At 42.5% G+C, this 19,700-nt stretch overlaps 1 protein-coding gene across 3 annotated transcripts in view; it reads right to left on the bottom strand.

Moving 5' to 3' along the window:
• PLS1 (plastin 1) overlaps positions 1-19,700 on the bottom strand; it is a 208,794-nt gene that overhangs the window by 29,261 nt on the left and 159,833 nt on the right. For all 3 annotated transcript variants that reach the window (XM_070405916.1, XM_070405914.1, XM_070405915.1), the window contains 4 exons: positions 17,306-17,401; positions 11,555-11,750; positions 5,660-5,738; positions 372-486 (listed from right to left, as the gene is read on the bottom strand). In XM_070405916.1, the coding sequence (XP_070262017.1) occupies positions 372-486; positions 5,660-5,738; positions 11,555-11,750; positions 17,306-17,401 (486 nt within the window). The remainder of the gene's footprint in view (positions 1-371; positions 487-5,659; positions 5,739-11,554; positions 11,751-17,305; positions 17,402-19,700) is intronic.

The following is a 19,700-nucleotide window of genomic DNA, read 5'->3' as shown; positions in this document are numbered from 1 at the left end:
TCTTGCATTGCCCTGTACAAGTAATCAATAAATATATGTTGAAAAATGTTACTGAAAAGCAGTAAAGATCTGGCAAGTAATGGCAATTATAAAATAGAAATGCATTTATGATGCATTTCAAAGAACATTAAACACTATGACTTGCTGACGACAAATGATCTATATATAAGGTGTCTCTGCATGGGGAAACTGCCTTCATCTTTCCAAACACTTATTAAAGCACCCTTGTGAAAAGGCTATTCAGCTTCACACATTTGGTTTGAATCAGAACTGTGGGAACAGATCATACTTTACTAAGCTTTGAAAAACTTGAAATCCTCTGTTTTATATCAGGACAATAAAAACATAGCCATGGTCATTATTTCATTCACCTTCTTCATGTTCCCTCCAAGGGCAGGGTACGGAGGCTTGTTGACACGGCTCCAGTTGACTGGCACGCGGATCATTTCATAGAGCTGGAAGATCACTAGAGCATCTGCAAGATCACTAAAGTAGGAGGAAAGGAAGATGAAGGAGGAGGAAATGCTGGTACTACATAGTTTTATTAAGCACACTGGAGATGGGCTTATGTCTTTAAAAATACAACAGGCCCAATTAACACTTAAAGAACAAAAGGTTACACCATTTGACCCAGAACTTCTAATCTAGAAATCTGTCCAAAATTTCTTCATGAATGTTTACAAACATAATGTGTACAAGGACATTTATTGCCATAGCATTTATACATTTGGAAACAACCTAAATACCAGCTAGTAGAGGGCTGCTGAATAAACTATTCATACCATGGACTCCTGGGCTACCATAAAACATAATAAGGTAGATTTCTATGTACTCACTTTACAAGACATATTACATTAAAAAAGGAAGTGGCAGAACACTGCATATTTTATTAGTTATTACATTTATTTTAAAAAGTAAGAGTATTTAAATACCTATATGTGCTTTTGGCTGTTAAAAGTTATTATCTCTGGGCAGAAAAGAAAGAATATGGAAAGGATAAGGGACAGACTGTCATGTTTTGTTTTATTCTACATATTTCTTGAAACTTGTACAATGAGAATGGAGTCCATATATTGCTTATGTATTATGATTTTTAAAACTTTTAAAAATAATTACAGAAAAATCACAATAGCTACTTGGTAGGAAGTTGTTCATCTATATATATAAAAGTCTAAGTGACTGGACTCGCTGACCGGCCGGTAGCTATGACACACACTGACCACCAGGGGGCAGACGCTCAACACAGGAGCAGAAACCACAGGTGTGGAAATATGGAACAGACTGAAGAATCTCAGAGGGAAGGGGGGAGAAGGTAGGGTGGGAAGAGATTAACCAAAGATCTTATATGCATACTAGAGGCCCGATGCACACATTCGTGCACTGGTGGGGTCCCTTGGCCTGGCCTGAGCCCTCTTGCAATCCAGGACCCCTTGGGGGATGTCAGACTGTCAGTTGCAGGGTCTTATCCTGATCCCCGCAGGCCAGGCCAAGGGACCCCACCAGTGCACGAATCTGTGCACTGGGCCTCTAGTGTTAAATAATAAGGGTTAAGAGGAAGGAATTTGCCCTAGGCAGTGTTACTCAGTTGGTTGGAGCATTGTCCCATACACCAAAAGGTGGCAAATTCAATTCCTGGTCAGGGCACATGCAGGAGGCAGCTGATTGATGTTTCTCTCTCACATCCATATTTCTCTCTCATTCCCTCCCTCTAAAATAAATGAAAAAGCATGTCCTCAGGTGAGAATTTAAAAAAAAAGAGGAAGAAATTTATGAGCAAGTAGGAGTTACTGAAGAATAGTACTACTTTGGATTCAGAAAAAAATATTCTCCTGAGATGCTCAAAGTATGTCCATCAAGTCTGTTTTCTTTTTTTTTTTTTAATATACTTTATTGATTTTCTACAGAGAGGAAGGTAGAAGAATAGAGAGTTAGAAACATCGAAGAGTGAGAAACATCGATCAGCTGCCTCCTGCACACCCCCTACTGGGGATGTGCCCGCAACCAAGGTACATGCCCTTGACCGGAATCGAACCTGGGACCCTTCAGTCTGCAGGCTGATGCTCTATTCACTGAGCCAAACTGGTTAGGGCCATCAAGTCTGTATGCTAAGGACACAAAGAAACAGCAGTTGATCTTAAACTTGCTAGGTCTGTGATGTGTAATGTGGATTTTCTCTCTCAATAGCTGTTCACTGAGCTATGGAAAGGATAAGGGACAGATTGTCATGTTTTGTTTTATTCTACATATTTCTTGAAACTTGTACAATGGGAATGGAGTCCATATATTGCTTATGTATTATGATTTTTAAAACTTTTAAAAATAATTACAGAAAAATCACAATAGCTACTCGGTAGGCAGTTGTTCTTTAGCTAAGATTCATATTAAAGTTACTTTGCATCTGTGAGCACACATGCGATACCAGTAAAGGGGGCTTGCCCCTGTGTTGAGCAATGGAAGGAGTCTATTATGAAGGTAATTAAGCACTGACGAGGTCATCTATAAGCACATGGAGATTTTTGTAATAAAAAATCATTAAAGTTATTTGTATAACTTCTGGAATCTCAGCTATTTCATGACTTTTTCCTTTTAACTTTAAATGAAGTCATTCTTATTTCTATGTAGTATAGTATTATTATTATTATTTATGTTTTTGCAAATAAAGAAAGTGAAACCTGAGGCATGTGGCCCACCGGCTGCAAGTTTGACATGCTTGGTGTACACCCTTGGTCTCTCTCCAATAACTCACTTTAAAAACTTGGCACTGTCTGGGAAAAATTATTTGGTTTGGTAAATAATTTTAAGTGCTGTTTTATTACCATTGCTGTCAACTAGTTGATCAGCCTTTATATATATAAAAAATCTGTTACACAAACACACAAAGCTCTCCTTTATTGCAGGAAGCAGTCTTTATCTTCAAGGGAGGTGATGCATGCATTCTGGGAACAAAGGGGCATGGATGGTGTGGCTTACTGGGGTAGCTGCTTGTCAGCAGAGTGTTTGTGTGTGTATCTGTGTGTATATGTATGTGAATGTGTGCGTGTATGTGTGTATATGGGTGTGCACTGTGCCCATGATGGTGTGGGTTTTTCCCACTTTGATGTCACTGCTGAGAACACATCTGTATGGGTAGTTGCTACTACCCGCTGTCAAGCTAGAAGTTTAGTGGTGTTTGGTATAATTTCTGGGCACAAATTTATCAGCACAGTGGGTGTTGGGGTTAGCTTTTCAGCAGGTGCCCCATTAAACAGAAGGTGCTCCACTGCACTAAGGAAAGATGTAGTTTTGTCCAAGAACTACTGCACTGTCAGCAGCAGATCAAAGGGATGTTCATTCCAAGCCACTCCAGACCAGAAATTGTAGTGGGGACAGTCTATAGGAGACCAGAGGGAGAGAGACCATAGAGCAGTGATGGAGAACCTATGACACGCGTGTCTGAGGTGACACGCGAACTCATTTTTTTAGTTGATCTTTCTTTGTTAAATGGCATTTAAATATATAAAATAAATATCAAAAATATACATCTTTGTTTTACTATGGTTGCAAATATCAAAAAATTTCTATATGTGACACAGCATCAGAGTTAAGTTAGGGTTTTTCAAAATGCTGACACACCGAGCTCAAAAGGTTCGCCATCACTGCCATAGAGAATCACCTTGTCACACTTGAGTCATTGGCTAGGTGCAGCCACTTGTCATGCCGGTGTTCGTCCAAGTTGGGTACCTTCTGTGTGTCGTCACCATAAAAGGTAGAGCATGTGACATGAATGCATTGTGGGTGGGAAGCTTGTTGTTACTGATCATCCCCCTGGCAGAGGAGTGAGTAGACCTCACAGGTTGGCATAAAGACAAACCCCAGAGAGGGTCTATAAAGGAAAGTAACTGTTTACTGCTCCCATCTTTTCTCCCTGTTACCTCCAGCTTCTGGCTGTGTGGCACTCCCCCTGTGGGAGTACACTGACTGCCAGGAGGCAGCTCCTGCATTGAGTGTCTGCCCCCTGGTGGTCAGTGCATGTCATAGCGACCAGATGTTCTGCAGTTCAGTCCATTTGCATATTAGGGTTTTATTATATAGGATTCTGAACTGGAGATTAATGCCAAAAAGACCAAAATCACTGGCTGAGGATTTATGATGGAGTTGTTTCTGCTTCTTGGTATATATTCAAAATATTATTTAAAATCTAAAACCAGTAGTGCCTTATTATGGCAATGACTTTGATGTGATAGACTCACATTTGATAAACTCTTTTTTTAAATTTTGTTTTATTGCTTAAAGTATTACAAAGAGTATTACATATGTCTCCTTTTTTTCCCCCTTGACCTTCCCCCTTCCTCCCCTACCCCACAGTGTCTTGTGTGTATGTAAATTCAGCTAAATGATAAGAGATATGCCATTTAGACCAGAACTCCTATATAGTAGCAGGGCAGTGAAGGTCTCAAATAGTGGAAGGGAGGAGCAGCTAGATCTTTATGGACATTGGAAGGAATGTCTATAATATATAATTAAGAGAAAGAATAATAGGTCTAGCCCTGGACAGTGAGGTCAACGGTTAGAGCACTGGCCCACTGAAGATCTCTGGTTCAATTCCCAGTCAAGGGCATGAATCTGGGTTGCAGGTTTGATTCCCAGCCCCAGTCAGGGTGTGTGTGGGAGGCAACCAACTGATGTGTTTCTCTCATATCGATGTTTCTTCCACATCGATGTTTCTCCCCCCTCTCTTTTTTCCTTCCCTCCCTCTCTTCCACTCTTCCTTCCACTCTAAAAATCAATGGGAAAAATATCCTGTGATGATCCTAATCTTTTTAAATTGAGCATATACTATTTGTATATGAATTTTTTTTAAAGTTTGGAGGGATGAATACCAAACTCTATGCAACCTTGGTAGGTAAGACAAGACTTTTATTTTTAATTTTAGTAACTTAAGGTATGATATTTTATTTGTTTTTACAATGAGCATGTATTTCTATTTTAATTAAAAAGTAAATATAAAGCCCTAGCTGGTTTGGCTCAGTGTATAGAGCAGCCATGCGCAAACTACGGCCCACGGGCCGGATCGGCCAGTTTGAAATGAATAAAACTAAAAAAAAAAGACCATACCCTTTTATGTAATGATGTTTACTTTGAATTTATATTAGTTCACACAAACACTCCATCCATGCTTTTGTTCCGGCCCTCCGGTCCAGTTTAAGAACCCATTGTGGCCCTCGAGTCAAAAAGTTTGCCCACCCCTGGTATAGAGCATTGGCCTACGGACCAAAGGGTCTTGGGTTCAATTCCCATCAAGGGCACGTACATTGGTTGCAGGCTTCTCCCCAGCCCAGGCCCTGGTCAGGGCATGCATAGGAGACAACTAATCAATGTGTTTTTCTCATACCGATGTTTCTCTCTGTCTTTCCTTCTCTCTAGAAAATCAATAGAAAAAATCCTCAGGTGAGGATTAACAACAACAACAAAATTATAACTAATATTATATTATCTTTTAAAAAATACTATACTTTTCTTTTAAAATCCATTTCATTGCCAATTCCCAGCATTCTGAAACTCTACATGTTGGCTAAAATTCTTGTGATTTTTATAAATGTTCTCATGTAAACATACCTACAGCTTGAAACTAGAAAAGTTGGACCCTCACCATAAAGCTGAAACACAGTAAAATGTTTACCTGTACAAATGATTAATGTAAGGGTTGACCCCCAAGGAATTCATCCAGTTTCGAAATGTCCTTTCTTCCTTGCTCTCTCCTAGAGTAGACACAAATTCACACTGATGATTCAGGACAAAAGTAACCAAGAACCACATTTTAAACCCTTCAGGCAGATATAAACTGGCCATACATACTTTGCCATGGTTCCTATGACACTACAAACATTTTAGGCAAAAAAATCTCTTATTGCCAAAGTCCCTTTTTTCCCCTCCATCTAGACAGCCTCTATTTGCTCTAAATTTTTCCATCTAGTATTTTTTATTGATGTCTGTGAACTACTGAGCCATGGGTTTCTCTGTCCAGAAAAGTAATAAATAAACTACAGATGTGTGGTGATATCCATAGTTAGAATTACATGCAACATGATTGGCTAAAATTAAGAAAAGAAAATCTTTTAGCAGCCAGGGTAATATCAGCACATTAAACAGAAACAAAAAGTTGTACTGTTTCCAAAGCTGTATTACTAAATTTGTACAAATAGGGTTTTACACAGAAAAGTTGCTGGGCACACAAACCTACATTGTAATTACACCAGATAGCAATGAAGGAGATGTGATTACAGGTCATATAAAAATAAGCAATGAGGGGGATGTAACTGCTTTACAGGCTTCTTGAGTTTAGATTGTTCCTATTGAAAATACATAAGGGACACAGCCCCACACAGAGTGCTAAGAGAAAGACACATTTCATCATAGTAAGTCCCTAGACCTCAAAGACCATCTTGAGAAGAAACTCCTGCAGGCATTATTATTTAACCTGTGATTACCTAAATTGCCTGGACATTCCCTTCACAGCAGTGTTTATATCATTTACTAGAGGCCTGATGCACGAAATTCCTGCAAGAGTAGGCCTTCCTTCCCCCGGCTGCTGGCACTGGCTTCCCTCTGGCACCAGGGACCTGGCCTTTCCTCCCGCCACCAGCAGCCGGGACCCAGGCTTCCCTTGCAGAGGGAGGCCCCACCCGCCCGCCACAGCCCGCTTGTTGGTGGCCTGGGCCTCCCTCTTTGGGACTATCGTGGAGCCCCCCCAATCGATCACCCTGCCGGCTGGTAGACTGGGCCTCCCTCTGCAAGGCGATCATGGGGCGAAGGCCGGGCCCCTGACCAATCGCATTGCACTTGCCTTGGCTGGCCTGGCGCAAGTGGGTGTCATAGTGTGGTTGCTCGGTCTAATTAGCAAATTATGCTTTTATTATTATAGATAAGGGAAACGTGGGATATCCTGTGACACAAAGGGAGCAGAGAGAGAAGTGTGCCCTCCTGGTCATTTTTGCCTTTTAGTCATCACCTTAATGACAATGGTCCTCAGTGACTAGAAAATTTTTGTTTGTCTTTCAGCAAAGTTAGGGAGATAATGGAATAGACTGGCCCAGTGGTCGGCAAACCCATTAGTCAACAGAGCCAAATACCAACAGTACAATGACTGAAATTTCTTTTGAGGGCCAAATTTTTTAAACTTAAACTACATAGGTAGGTACATTGTTATTAACTTAATTAGGGTACTCCTAAGGCTTAGGAAGAGCCACACTCAAGGGGCCAAAGAGCCGCATGTGGCTCACGAGCCGCAGTTTGCCAACCACGGGACTAGCCTATATCTCACTACCAGACTCCTGAAAAATGAAACATTTATAGTACGCCTTGCATCACTTCTATACCAGAGGCAAGTTCAAGCCACTCTCTAGACTTTGTCTCATGTGAGCTTCCCAAGACAATTTGGCCTATAAATCTACAACCATCTGAATGAGCTCCAGGAGCCCATTTCTATAGAGCCAGCCGCACAGTCATCTTCAGACTAAGTCACACAGACAATAAAAACCTGCATACCCAGAGGAGAAACCAAAACCTTGTAAAATCTAAAGCATTCTGTTTTTTGGGGCCAACTGTTCAGAAAATAATCTTCCCACTGTACTTTCATGTGGTTTTCAATGCCATTACCTAAAAGCTTTCCCAGAGTCTGTTTGAATTCTTGTTCTGTTAAATTATATAACCATATTATTTGTTGTCTAAATTTTGCCCCCTCTTGCCCTAACTGGTTTGGCTCAGTGGATAGAGCGTCAGCCTGCAGACTCAAGGGTCCCAGGTTCGATTCCGGTCAAGGGCATGTACCTTGGTTACGGGCACATCCCCAGTAGGGAGTATGCAGGAGGCAGCTGATCCATGTTTCTAACTCTCTATCCCTCTCCCTTCCTCTTTGTAAAAAATCAATAAAAAATACATTTTTTAAAAAAATTTTGCCCCCTCTTGTATGCATAAAAGGTGGCTGATTATTCTGTTGTATCTGCCACTACAACTTTATAATAACCTATATGAGAACCTTTTAAAAAAGAATCAAGTTAACCTAAAAATGTCTAGAAACTATGATTACCTTATTTTATAGGGGTTATTAAACAGGTGCAAATTAAATATCGGAATTTTTCCCAAGGTAACATAAATACAAACATATAATCAATAGCTTGATGCATGTGACTTAGGTTTACCTTTTAGTTTTTTCTCTATTACAATCTGTTTTTATCTACATATAAATATTTTTTTTAGTAATTAGAGAATTTTTACACTATTTCCACCTCTGAAAATCCAAGTTATGTTTTAAAATAACAAACATTAGTAGTGTAACAATTGTTTAATTTTTAATTAGAATAATATCTAAATTCTGCTAAACCTGATAATTTAGTGTATTCTATTTAAAAAGTCACTAAGCTTGTATCTTGACTGAAAGTATAAGTTTCAGAGGTTCACATTTCTTCCTATTATTCTCAACTAATTATATCATTATTAATTTTTGATACCTGGAAAGTAAAATAGATTTTTAAGAGAGCACTTATTTATCTAATACCATTTCAAGTTGTCTTGGTAAATAAATGCTCAAAGCCAGCAGTACTATGCATTTCTGCAAGAGCCATAGTAAAGCATTACAAAAACATATGTATTCCAGATTGTAGATGACTAAAGCAATCTCAGAAGTAAAATCTTAATTGCTGATAGAAAAGATACAAAAAACTATAAAACATTCTTTTCATTTTCATAGTCAAACTAACATCTGCAATTGAAGTTTCATGAAAAATAACAAATATATTAAAAATGGGCTAGTAAGAGGAAATAAAAGGAATTGACATATTTAACACTCAAAATGTGGTAACTGCTGTATAAGTGGTTTCTTCCTCTCTCTACCTGACCATTACTGAGCACATACTGTTTGCTAAATTCTTTCATGAAAGGTAATTTTTAATTCACTCTGTGATTCTTCACAATAAGTATTACTGGTCTTGTTTTATATGTGAGAAAACTAAGGCTCACAGAGATCACTCAGATGTTTAATGGTGGAACCATGATTGAACAAAGTATAATTCCGTGGCCTAGGTATTTTCTATCACCACAAATGAGTTCTGACATGGTCTCTCTATACACAGCCTATGTATTTGGCTCAATTTAATATGAAGGTTTAATATTTAGTTGGCCTTTTAATTTTCTTTATTCTATATAGATAAAATTCTTTGCCAATGAGGACATGCTAATATATGAATATGGGATGTGATAAGGTCAAGCTTCAAACTTCATAAGGATCTATAAACACAAATTTACAGAGAAAAAATTCCAATGTCAGTAAAGTCAAATACATTTTGGCAGATGTACATACATATGTTCTAAATAAAGATGATTGATAAATATTTCCCATGGTATCTTCTTATATAGTAAACTAGAGGCCTGGTGCATGAAATTTGTGCACTCGGTGGGGGGGGGGGGGGTCCCTCAGCCAGGCCTGCACCCTCTCGCAGTCCAGGAGCCCTTGATGGATGTCTGACTGATGGCTTAGGCCCGCAGGAGCAGGCCTAAGCTGTCAGTTGGACATGCTTAGCGCTGCGACGGAGGCAGGAGAGACATGCAGCGGTGAGCCAGGCTTCTGGCTAAGCGGCACTCCCCCTGTGGGAGTGCACTGACCACCAGGGGGCAGCTCCTGCATTGAGCGTCTGCCTCCTGGTGGTCAGTGCGCATCATAGTGACCAGTTGTTCTGCTGTTCGGTCGATTTGCACATTAGCCTTTTATTATATAGTATACTATGGAAATATTTAGCAATCTGATCCACACTGAAAAATTCCAAAAGCATGCTGAACACTAGCAAAAGAATTCAAACGTTATAAATAGGAGAACAAGCAAGTTGGACAAGATATCTAGCAAGAATTTGGTGACTATAAAAAGCAGATCATTTTTAATATGCCACTCTACACAATGCCTTCTAATGTAAGACACAAAGGAATTTTGAAATTTTCCAGACTCAAAAACTTAGCAGTCTTCCTTTTTATTTAATTTTTTAAAATTCTAATTTCTGATTATATATTTCTCTGTTGAAGTCTATATTTAATCTCTTCCCTCTTAGTGATGTAAGTGGAGGAGGCAGTCATTTTATTTCACTGGGCCTCAGGAAGAGGGAATTGAATTAATCATATTCTTCAAAGAACATACTTGTTAACTCTGAAACTTCTCCCACTAACTAAAACAACTGTAATTATAAAGTGACAAAGACATCAGAACTCTGGCTGTGGCAGTCAGAGAAAAAGATCATGAAACTGATTTCTTATGCTGTCTCAGGAAGGGAGAAGGAAGTAACATGGGTGATGTGAGTGAATGAACACTGAATCGTCAAATTCTCTCCACCAAGAATCCCTACTTGAGCACTACCTTCTCCAAAACAGGGCAACTAGTGGAAATATTTTAGGATTGGCCCTTACTTCAGACAACTGCCACTACTTTTTTACTTTCAGTTGGTACTAAAGTGGGTTTTGGTATGCATGAGTGAGAGGGTGAAAATGGGAGAAGAAAAGAAGAGAGGCTGGGAAACAGAAGAGGAGAAAGAACTAGATATTGAGAATGTATTTATCATTAGGACGATTCATATATTATAAGCTTCAATGACATTCAGTAAATGAAACACAGTTAAATAATACAAAATAATGTTACAGAACCTAAATAGATCCTTTCAAAAATTACTTGTGATAAAAGATGTTTGTTTATTTATAGGAGAGAGATAAAGGCTTTGCATCAAATCATGAAATCCGATTGTCAATATTGATTTCTAATGTGCTTACAACTACACTCCCATCATTACAGAGGGCAAATTAGGTGAAGAATTTACATAACCAACCCTTGCTCTGCTATTCAAATTAAGCTTCATTTGTATTCCTTGCTTATTATCATTCATTCTTTAGGCATATTAAGACTGAAAAAAACACAGCATGAACAATGCAAAAAATAAATATCAACCCAGATAGAAAGAATAAATGGTATTAATAAAAAGAACATTAGAATGATTATAGAGAATATAGGAAAGTACTAAATACAGTACCTACATTAGGAGGGGTCAAATCTGCATTTCATGAAGCAAAACAGGAAAGTAATATAAATTATGAGACAGATAACAATAGCCCACACACAAGACAAGTAATGAATATTATGAATTTTTTCATGTGCAGTAAAAACATTAAAAAGAGAACAAAACTGGAATCAGGCTGTAGCTTTCAAAGGAGAAAACAAGCTACAAATAATTATTTTTTCCAATAGATAATTCAATGTCCATATTCGTGGTGGAGTTATGTTATGTGGTCATTTAAGAAAATATTTTTAATATATGATAGTTTTCACTAACATCTTATAGAGAAATGACAGACAAGTAAGATTTACCCCACACCTTTTAACCAAAACCAATAACCACTTTCTTTAATTTCAACTTTTTAATGGATACACATGCCTACATACAGTAAACTATGCCTCCCACCACCCTCTCCTACCTCTGAGAGTGAAGTAGGTCAATATCACAGGAAGATACATACTGTGAATCAATTAAAGGCAGAAAGAACATACCTTCCAATAAATTCATATCGATGTCATTATTATCAGGCTTGTGTAGGCATGGGTATGTGTTAAACAGATTAGCTACAAAAGCTAAATTAAGTTTAGGATTGCCTGAAACCACATCTGCAGGAGTAACAAACTGTCTGCAGCCCAGTTTATCTGCTTCTTGAAGCATGAATCCAGCACGCTTCAGGTCATTTTTCTCCTAAACAATAAAATAAAATAAAAATGGTCAAGATTAAACTTTTAATTGGCATAACCTTTTATTGTTATACATATTTATAAGCAATTACTTTTCTTAGGCATATATATATGCCTAAGCAGCCATCCAACCATTTGACTGCCCGACTGGTAGCTATGACACGCAATGACCACCAGGGGACAGACGCTCAACGCAGGAGCTTCTGATCTTCGGTTACTTGGCAGCTGCGGTTCTCGGGTGACACACCTGGAACCAGAAAGGAGGGAGCCCGATTCCGGGGTGCATCACCTGAGAACCACCCTCTCGCACTCTGGGACCCCTCAGGGGATGTTGGAGAGCTGGTTTCAGCCCAATCCCCGCAGGCCAGGGTGAGGGACCCCACCAGTGCATGAATTCATGCACTGGGCCTCTAGTTGTAAATAAAGCTGCTACGAACATAGGGGTCATATAATCTTTTCAACTGGTGTTTTGAGATTCTTAGGATAAATACCCAGAAGTGGGACTGCTGGGTCAAAAGGCAGTTCCATTTTTAATTTTTTGAAGAAACTCCATACTGTTTTCCACAGTAGTTGTACTAGTCTGCTTTCCCAACAGCAGTGAAGTAGGGTTCCCTTTTCTCCACGTCCTCACCAGCACTTGCTGTTTGTTGATTTGTTGATGATAATCCATCTGGCAGGTGTGAGGTGATACCTCATTTTGGTTTTAATTTGTGTTTCTCTAATGACCTTGAACATTTTTTCATGTCTATTGGCCATCTGTATGTCCACTCTAGAGAAGTGTCTATTCAGGTCCATTGCCCATTTTTAAAAATATATATTTTTATTGATTTCAGAGAGGAAGGGAGTGGGAGAGAGAGAGAGAAACATCAATGATGAGAGAAAATCATTGAATGTCTGCCTCCTGCACACCCCCTACTGGGGATCGAGCCTGCAACCCAGGTATGTGCCCTTAATCAGAATCGAACCCAGGATCCTTCAGTCTGCAAGTCGATGCTCTCTCCACTGAGCCAAACTGGCTAGGGCCCATTGCCCATTTTTTAATAGGATTGTTTGTCTTCCTTGTGTTGAGTTGTATAGATTCGTTATATATTTTGGAGATTAACCCCTTATCTAATGAATCATTGGTGAATACCCTCTCCCACACAGTGGCTCTCTTTTCATTTTGTTGATGGTTTCCTTTGTTGTGAAGAAAACTTTTAGTCTGATGCCAACCCATTTGTTTATTTTTTTCCTGTGTTTCCCTTTCCCTTGGAGACATGTCGAAGTGTCTTTATATTTTAGAAATACACATTGAAATATTTATCAATGAAAAGATATGACATCTTCCCTGGCTGGTTTGCTCAGTGGTTAGAGTGTCAGCCCAAGGACCAAAGGGTCACAGGTTTGATTCCCAGTCAAGGGGACATACCTCAATTGCAGGTTCAATACCTGACCCGGGGAGGACACATGCGAGAGGCAACCAATTGATGTGTCTCTCTCACATCAGTGTCTCCCTCACTTCCCTGCCTTCCCCTCTCTAAAAAAATCAATGGGAGGATTAACATATAAATAAACAATCAGGGGAGGATTAACATATAAATAAATAATAAATAAATAAATAAATAAATCTACACTAATAAAAGAGAAACATGGTAATTAGCGTACGACCGCTACCCTTCCCATTGGCTAATTAGCGAGATATGCAAATTAATCACCAGCCAAGATGGCAGTTAACTGTCAACAAAGATGGCGGTTAATTTGCATATGTAGGCACAATGCAGGGAGGCAAAATGGAAAGCACAGAAGAAGCCCCCTGGCACTCCCAGGGGGGAGCTAAGAGCCAGGGGGCAGGGCAAAGGCGGCCCCTAGGGCCGCCTTTGCCCTGCCCCCCAGCCATGATAGGAGAATCCTGGCCTTTGCCGCACTGGCCAGTGATAGCAGGAAGTAGGGGTGGAGCCAGCAATGGGAGCTGGGCAGGGGTGGAGCCCCGGATCGCGGGGTCGCTGCAGCCGCTGCCCAGAGCCCACGATCAGGGAGTGGTTGCAGCTGGGTGGGGGGGCGGCTGCAGCTGGGGGTCCCCGCTGCCCTAACGCCTGGGCCAGAGGCATTAGGCATAGGCAGGGGCGGAGCCCATGGGGGGGGGGCGGCTGCAGCTTTGGGGATCCTCTGCCTGGGCCTAACGCCTCTGCCAGAGGCAAAAGGCCCGGGAGGGGAGGCTGCAGCTGGGGTCCCTGCTGCCTGGGCCTAAAGCCTCTGCCAGAGGCATAAGGCCCGGGCAGGGGCGGAGCCCACGATGGGGGAGGCTGCAGCTGGGGGGTCCCCTGCCCAGCCTAACGCCTTGGCCAGAGGCGTAAGGCCCGGGCAGGGGTAGAGCCCACGATCGCGGGCGGCTGCAGCTGGGGAGGTCCCCTGCCCACCATCGGGGGGCAGCTGCAGCGAGGGTCCCCTGCCCGGGCCTAACACCTCGGACAGAGGCGTAAGGCCGGGCAGGGGCGGAGCCCACGATCGGGGGGCGGCTGCAGCTGGGGGTTCCCCTGCCTAGGCCTAACGCCTCGGCCAGAGGCCTTAGGCCCGGGCAGGGGCGGCTGCAGCTGGGTGTCCCCACTGCCCGGGCCTCACGCCTCAGCCAGAGGCGTGAGGCCCGGGCAGGGGCGGAGCCCACGATCGGGGGGCGGCTGCACCTGGGAGGGTCCCCTGCCTGGTTGCCTCCGCCAGAGGCGTAAGGCCCGGGCAGGGGCGGAGCCCACAATGGCGGGGGGGGGGCGGCTGCAGCTGGGGGGGTCCCCTGCCCAGCCTAACGCATTGGCCAGAGGCGTAAGGCCCGGGCAGGGGCGGAGCCCACAATAGGGGGGCGGCTGCAGCTTGGGCTCCCTGCTGCCCAGGCCTAACGCCTCGGCCAAAGGCGTTAGGCCCAGGAAGGGGCGGAGCTCATGATCGGGGGCGGCTGCAGCTGGTGGGATCTCCTGCCTGGGTCTAATGCCTAGGCCAGAGGCGTTAGGCTGGGCAGGGGCGGCTGCAGCTGCGGGTCCCCACTGCCTGGGCCTCACGCCTCAGCCAGAGGAGTAAGGCCCAGGCAGGGGTGGAGCCCATGATCGCAGGCAGCTGCAACTGGGGGGGTCCCCTGCCCAGGCCTAACGCCTCGGCCAGAGGAGGTGTTAGGCCGGGGCAGGGGCAGCTGCAGCTGGGGGTCCCCGCTGCCCGGGCCCAACGCCTCGGCCAGAGGCGTAAGGCCCAGGCAGGGGTGGAGCCCATGATCTTGGGAGGCTGCAGCTGCGGGGGTCCCCTGCCCGGGCCTAATGCCTTGGCCAGAGGCATTAGGCCTGGGCAGGAGCAGTGCCAGCGATCATGGGGAGCAGGGGCACAGTCGCTGATGGTGGGAGCTTGGGGTCCCCTGCCCAGTCCTAATGCCTTGGCCACAGGCGTTAGGCCTGGGAAGGGGTGGAGCAGGAGGTCCCTTGGAGAGCTGTGGGTCCCCTGCCCAGGCCTAATGCCTTGGCCAGAAGTGTTAGGCGTGAGCATGGGCAGAGCCAGCGATCGTGAGCAGGGGCGGCGTGGGCGATCGTAGGGAGCTAGGGGTCCCCTGCCCACCCTGATCTGGGACACCCTTCAGGGCAAACCAGCTGGCTCCCACCCGTGCACCAGGCTTCTATCCTATATAATAGAAGGGTAATGTGCACATGCAATTTTTTTCCCCAAATATATTTTATTGATTTTTTACAGAGAGGAACGGAGAGGGATAGTTAGAAACATCGATGAGAGCGAAACTTCGATCAGCTGCCTCCTGCACACCCCCTACTGGGGATGTGTACGCAACCAGAGTACATGCCCTTGACGAGAATCAAACCTGGGACCCTTCAGTCCGCAGGTCGATGCTCTATCCACTGAGCCAAACCCGTTAGGGTGGTAATGTGCAAATTGACCCTAACAGCAGAACGGGAATGACTGGTCACTATGACACACACTGACCACCAGGGGGCAGATGCTCAATGCAGGAGCTGCCCCCTGGTAGTCAGTGCACTCCCACAGGGGGAGCTCTGCTCAGCCACAAGCCAGGCTGAAGGCATCACATTGGCGATGGTGGGAGCCTCTCCTGCCTCCTCAGCAGCTCTGTGGATGTTCAACTGCAGCTTTGGCCCGCTGGCAAGTGGACATCCCCCGAGGGATGTATCACTGCCAGCTTAGGCACAATCCCCCGGGGAGCAGGCCTAAGCCAGCAGGTGGACATCCCCGGAGGGGTCCCAGACTGCGAGAGGGCACAGGCTGGGCTGAGGGACCCCCGAGTGCACAAATTTTTGTGCACGGGGCCTCTAGTAAATAAATAAAAGACATGATGTCTAGGATTTGCTTCAAAATAATATGGGAGAGGAAGGAAATAGGCAGGTGGTAAAAGTGACAAAAGATTGCCCATGAGCTGATAGTTGTTGAACTTTGGGGATGGACACAGGATAGATAGTTCAGTACACTAAGTCTGTTCACTTATGAATATGTTTGAAATTTTACATGCTTTTCTAAGTTCCTAATATTTTGACTCAGACTAATTTGCTAATTTGCATCCTACATAATAAAAGCGTAGTATGCAAATTGTCCCCTCGACTGGAAGTTCTTCTAGGAGTTTGACCAGAGGGTGGGGCCAGTCGGGGGAAGGGAGGGAGGCCCCAGCCAGCCACTGCCAACTGCTAGGGACCCTACCAGTGCATAAAGTTTGTGCACTGGGCCTCTAATAGTTTTACAATACTAAGTTTCTTAGATGTGTCATTATAATAATGTTTAATATAATGAAGTAATGACTTATATTGCCTTTAAAAATAAATATTGTGGATATTATACTTTAAGTACTTAATAGATTTTCATACAAACTATAGTCTGACCTAATTTTAATGTTTAGCTAGAACCATCCCTGGTATTTACAACTTATGCTAAAAGAATGGGCTTCCTAGGAATTGTGTTAGATGGATCAGGGCCTGTATTAGCCCTTCCTATACCACAAATATTAGGAACTGTCATTTTTTATTTTGTGTATTTTAAAATATAAGTTGGAAGAACTGATAATCAAATAATTGCTTAGCGATCTCATAATGGCTTGTTGCTACCTTTCCTAGTGCACAGTGATAGTCACAAAAACACTCTGTGAGTTCCAGTTGTGTTGCACCAGGGAAAGTAGATGTAGGATTGAGTCCACACATACTCAAGGTTGGAATTCTGCAATTCCTTTTCTTTATGACAACCAGATGACTTAGCATGTAGATTTGGAGCTTATGGCATGAAAAACTTCTGAAGATCAAGCTTTAATGTAGGGCTGAGGACTCCACAGGGAATGTTGCCTATTGAGAACTGTATTCTAAATTTGACTATCCTCACTCATCAAATTCAGGGACTTGGGGTGAGGAAAATGGGGAGTTATTATTGGGTACAGATTTCACTATGGGGTGATGAAAAAGTTGTAGATATGATTAGTGTTGATGGTTGCACACAATGGGAACAGACTTAATATCACTGAATTGTACACTTAAAATCACTTAAAATGGTAAATTTTATCTTAAGCTTATTTAACCAAAATTTTAAAAATTAAAAACTACTCACATTAAATCCAGAAAGATCAATGGCAATGGCAGGTCCATCATCCCTGTCACCTTTAGGTGCAATCTGATTAAGCAGATGAAAATAGGCTCTTGAATCCTTCAAGGAAAGAAATGAAATTTTTAAAATGAATAAAATCATCATTGGATTTAGGGAAAAAGTGCTCAAACTGAAAAAATTGTCCTCATCTCGAGGAATGGAATAATAACTATTAACTTTACTTATTATTTATATGTTCCTCAATCACTGCTATTTTTCACTTCAGAGCTTCCAGCAACAATGTTCCCTACACTGGAATACCCTTCCCCACCTTTTTCATTTGTTTACACCACCAAGCATCAGCATCAGTTAAGATCAGGGTTAAGTATTACCTTTTGGAAGCCTTCCCTAGATTCTCTTAGAATTTGACCACATTGTAATAAATTATCCAATGAAGTCATATCCAAAGATGGCTATCATAATTCTTCCCTGTGAATACATATAGCTCCTCCCATTAAAAGGCAGAGTCTATTTGCACTCCTTTTTTACTTAGTCTGTACTTGTGACTTGCTTTGACCAATAGAATACAGTTAAAGTGTTGTGCTGGGGCTCCAAGCACAGCCTGAAGAACTTCTGCATGGGTCCTCTTGAACTCAGCTTCCACATAACAAGTCCAAAGACTGACAGCCAAGCTAGCTAGGTGAATAGGCCTCTCGGAAAAGCAATGATTCACTAGACATGTGATTGATGCCCTTGCCCCAATTTGGGCCAGCCCAACTCTCAGCTGAATGTAGTTAGTGATCCCAACCAGAACCATCTGAAGCAGAATCACCCAACCAAGCTGCAATAACCCACAGAATCCTGAGAAACAACAGGTTGTTATTTAAGTTATTAAATTTTGAGTGTTTGTTATACAGCAGTATCTAGATCACGGAAATATCCATCTACTAGATGTTTCTCTCCCTGTGTAATTGAGTAAGCTTCAAGAGTTAGGTCTTTGCAACACCCCCTGCCTGGCATCATGTTCCACAGGAGGGATTTAATAAGTACCTGATTAACTGAATTTTAAAAGAGAAGACCCCCTGCAGCCAGGAGGATGGTGGAACTCTCCTGGGGAGCCCCAGTGCTCCTCCTCCAGCTGCTGTGGATCCGCCGGGCTGCAGCCTCCAGGACAGGGGCCCAGCACCCTCTGGCCAGGCTGGCACTGTGGAGGGCTGGCTCACTGGGCAGATTCTTTGTAATCCTTTTGTAAAAACTTTGGGATTCCAGGGGGCAGTAAGTACGCCTGCTCAGAATTTTTGTCCTACACAAAGTAACCGTGGCAAGCAGTGGTGGTACAGGAGTGTGGGCGCGGACCCTACAGTGCACGGATGAAGAGTGTGTGGGGAACACAGCTGGCAGCCTGAACTGGAGGGTGGGGACTGTCAGACCCCTGCTATTACACTAGCACTTCCCAGTGAGTGGTGGCCTCCCTAACACAGAAAGGAATTCTTTGCAGCCACAGCTGACTTGGTGGTGGTAGTAGTGGGGGTGGGGTAGATTTTAAGAGTTAAAGAAGATGAGAAAGTTCCATTTCTGCTGGTTGGTAATAAATAAGATTTTAGAAGATAAAAGGCAGCTTTCTGTAGAAGAGCCTAAAACAAGAGCCCATCAGTGGAATGTTAAATACATGGAAACGCTAAAATGCGCTAATGTTGACTAAGTATTTTTTATTTAATGACAGAAATTCGAGCTAGAGAGATGGAAGACAGAAAAGAATAGAAAAAAGAAAAGGAAAAGTTTAGTCATGAGAATCAGAGAAAGATGCTACAATTTATAAGCAGAGTCCCAAACTCCTTTCTTATCTTGGCCTTACTAATAAGTGTAATGTATAAGCATTTCCATTGAAGGCTCAATTGACTGAAAATATTTTTAACATTTTGAAAACTGTTATGTGCCACTAAAAGTGTGAATTGGAACTAGACTGAAACTCAAATTCACTTAAAAAATAAATTTATGTGGCTTCACCAAGAAGCAAGGCTCAACTTATTTCACAATCTCCCACATTTATCATGGTCCTGAATTTAATGCATAAGCTTGTGTTTTGAGGGCAGTCTTCTTTAAACTGTTAAAGAGGCAAGCTGGGAGGTGAATGGGAGGAAAGACTACTTCTTCAGGTTTATTAAAAAGCCTTAATTTCATATCACTTAAAAATGTATTTATTCTACTACCTTGAAAATAACAATTGTGAACATGATAGTTAAACTGTATTTTTAACCATTATTATACAAAATATTGAAGAAAACTTATTGGCATGGTTGTTGCATATAGTTAAAGTGACAGTAATTCATCTGTTAACCTGCATTAATTACCTGATGATTAACTTAGAAAACTGGTGCAAACTTGTACATGGAAAATTTGATTATGCCTTAATTTAGAA

The sequence above is a fragment of the Myotis yumanensis genome, unplaced genomic scaffold (assembly GCF_028538775.1).
Source record: "Myotis yumanensis isolate MYYU_CA2020_CCGP unplaced genomic scaffold, mMyoYum1.0.hap1 SCAF_2, whole genome shotgun sequence".
In the NCBI taxonomy this organism is placed as follows: Eukaryota; Metazoa; Chordata; class Mammalia; order Chiroptera; family Vespertilionidae; genus Myotis; species Myotis yumanensis.
The sequence above is the reverse complement of the archived record's forward strand: the minus strand, read 5'-3'. Positions and strand labels throughout refer to the sequence as shown.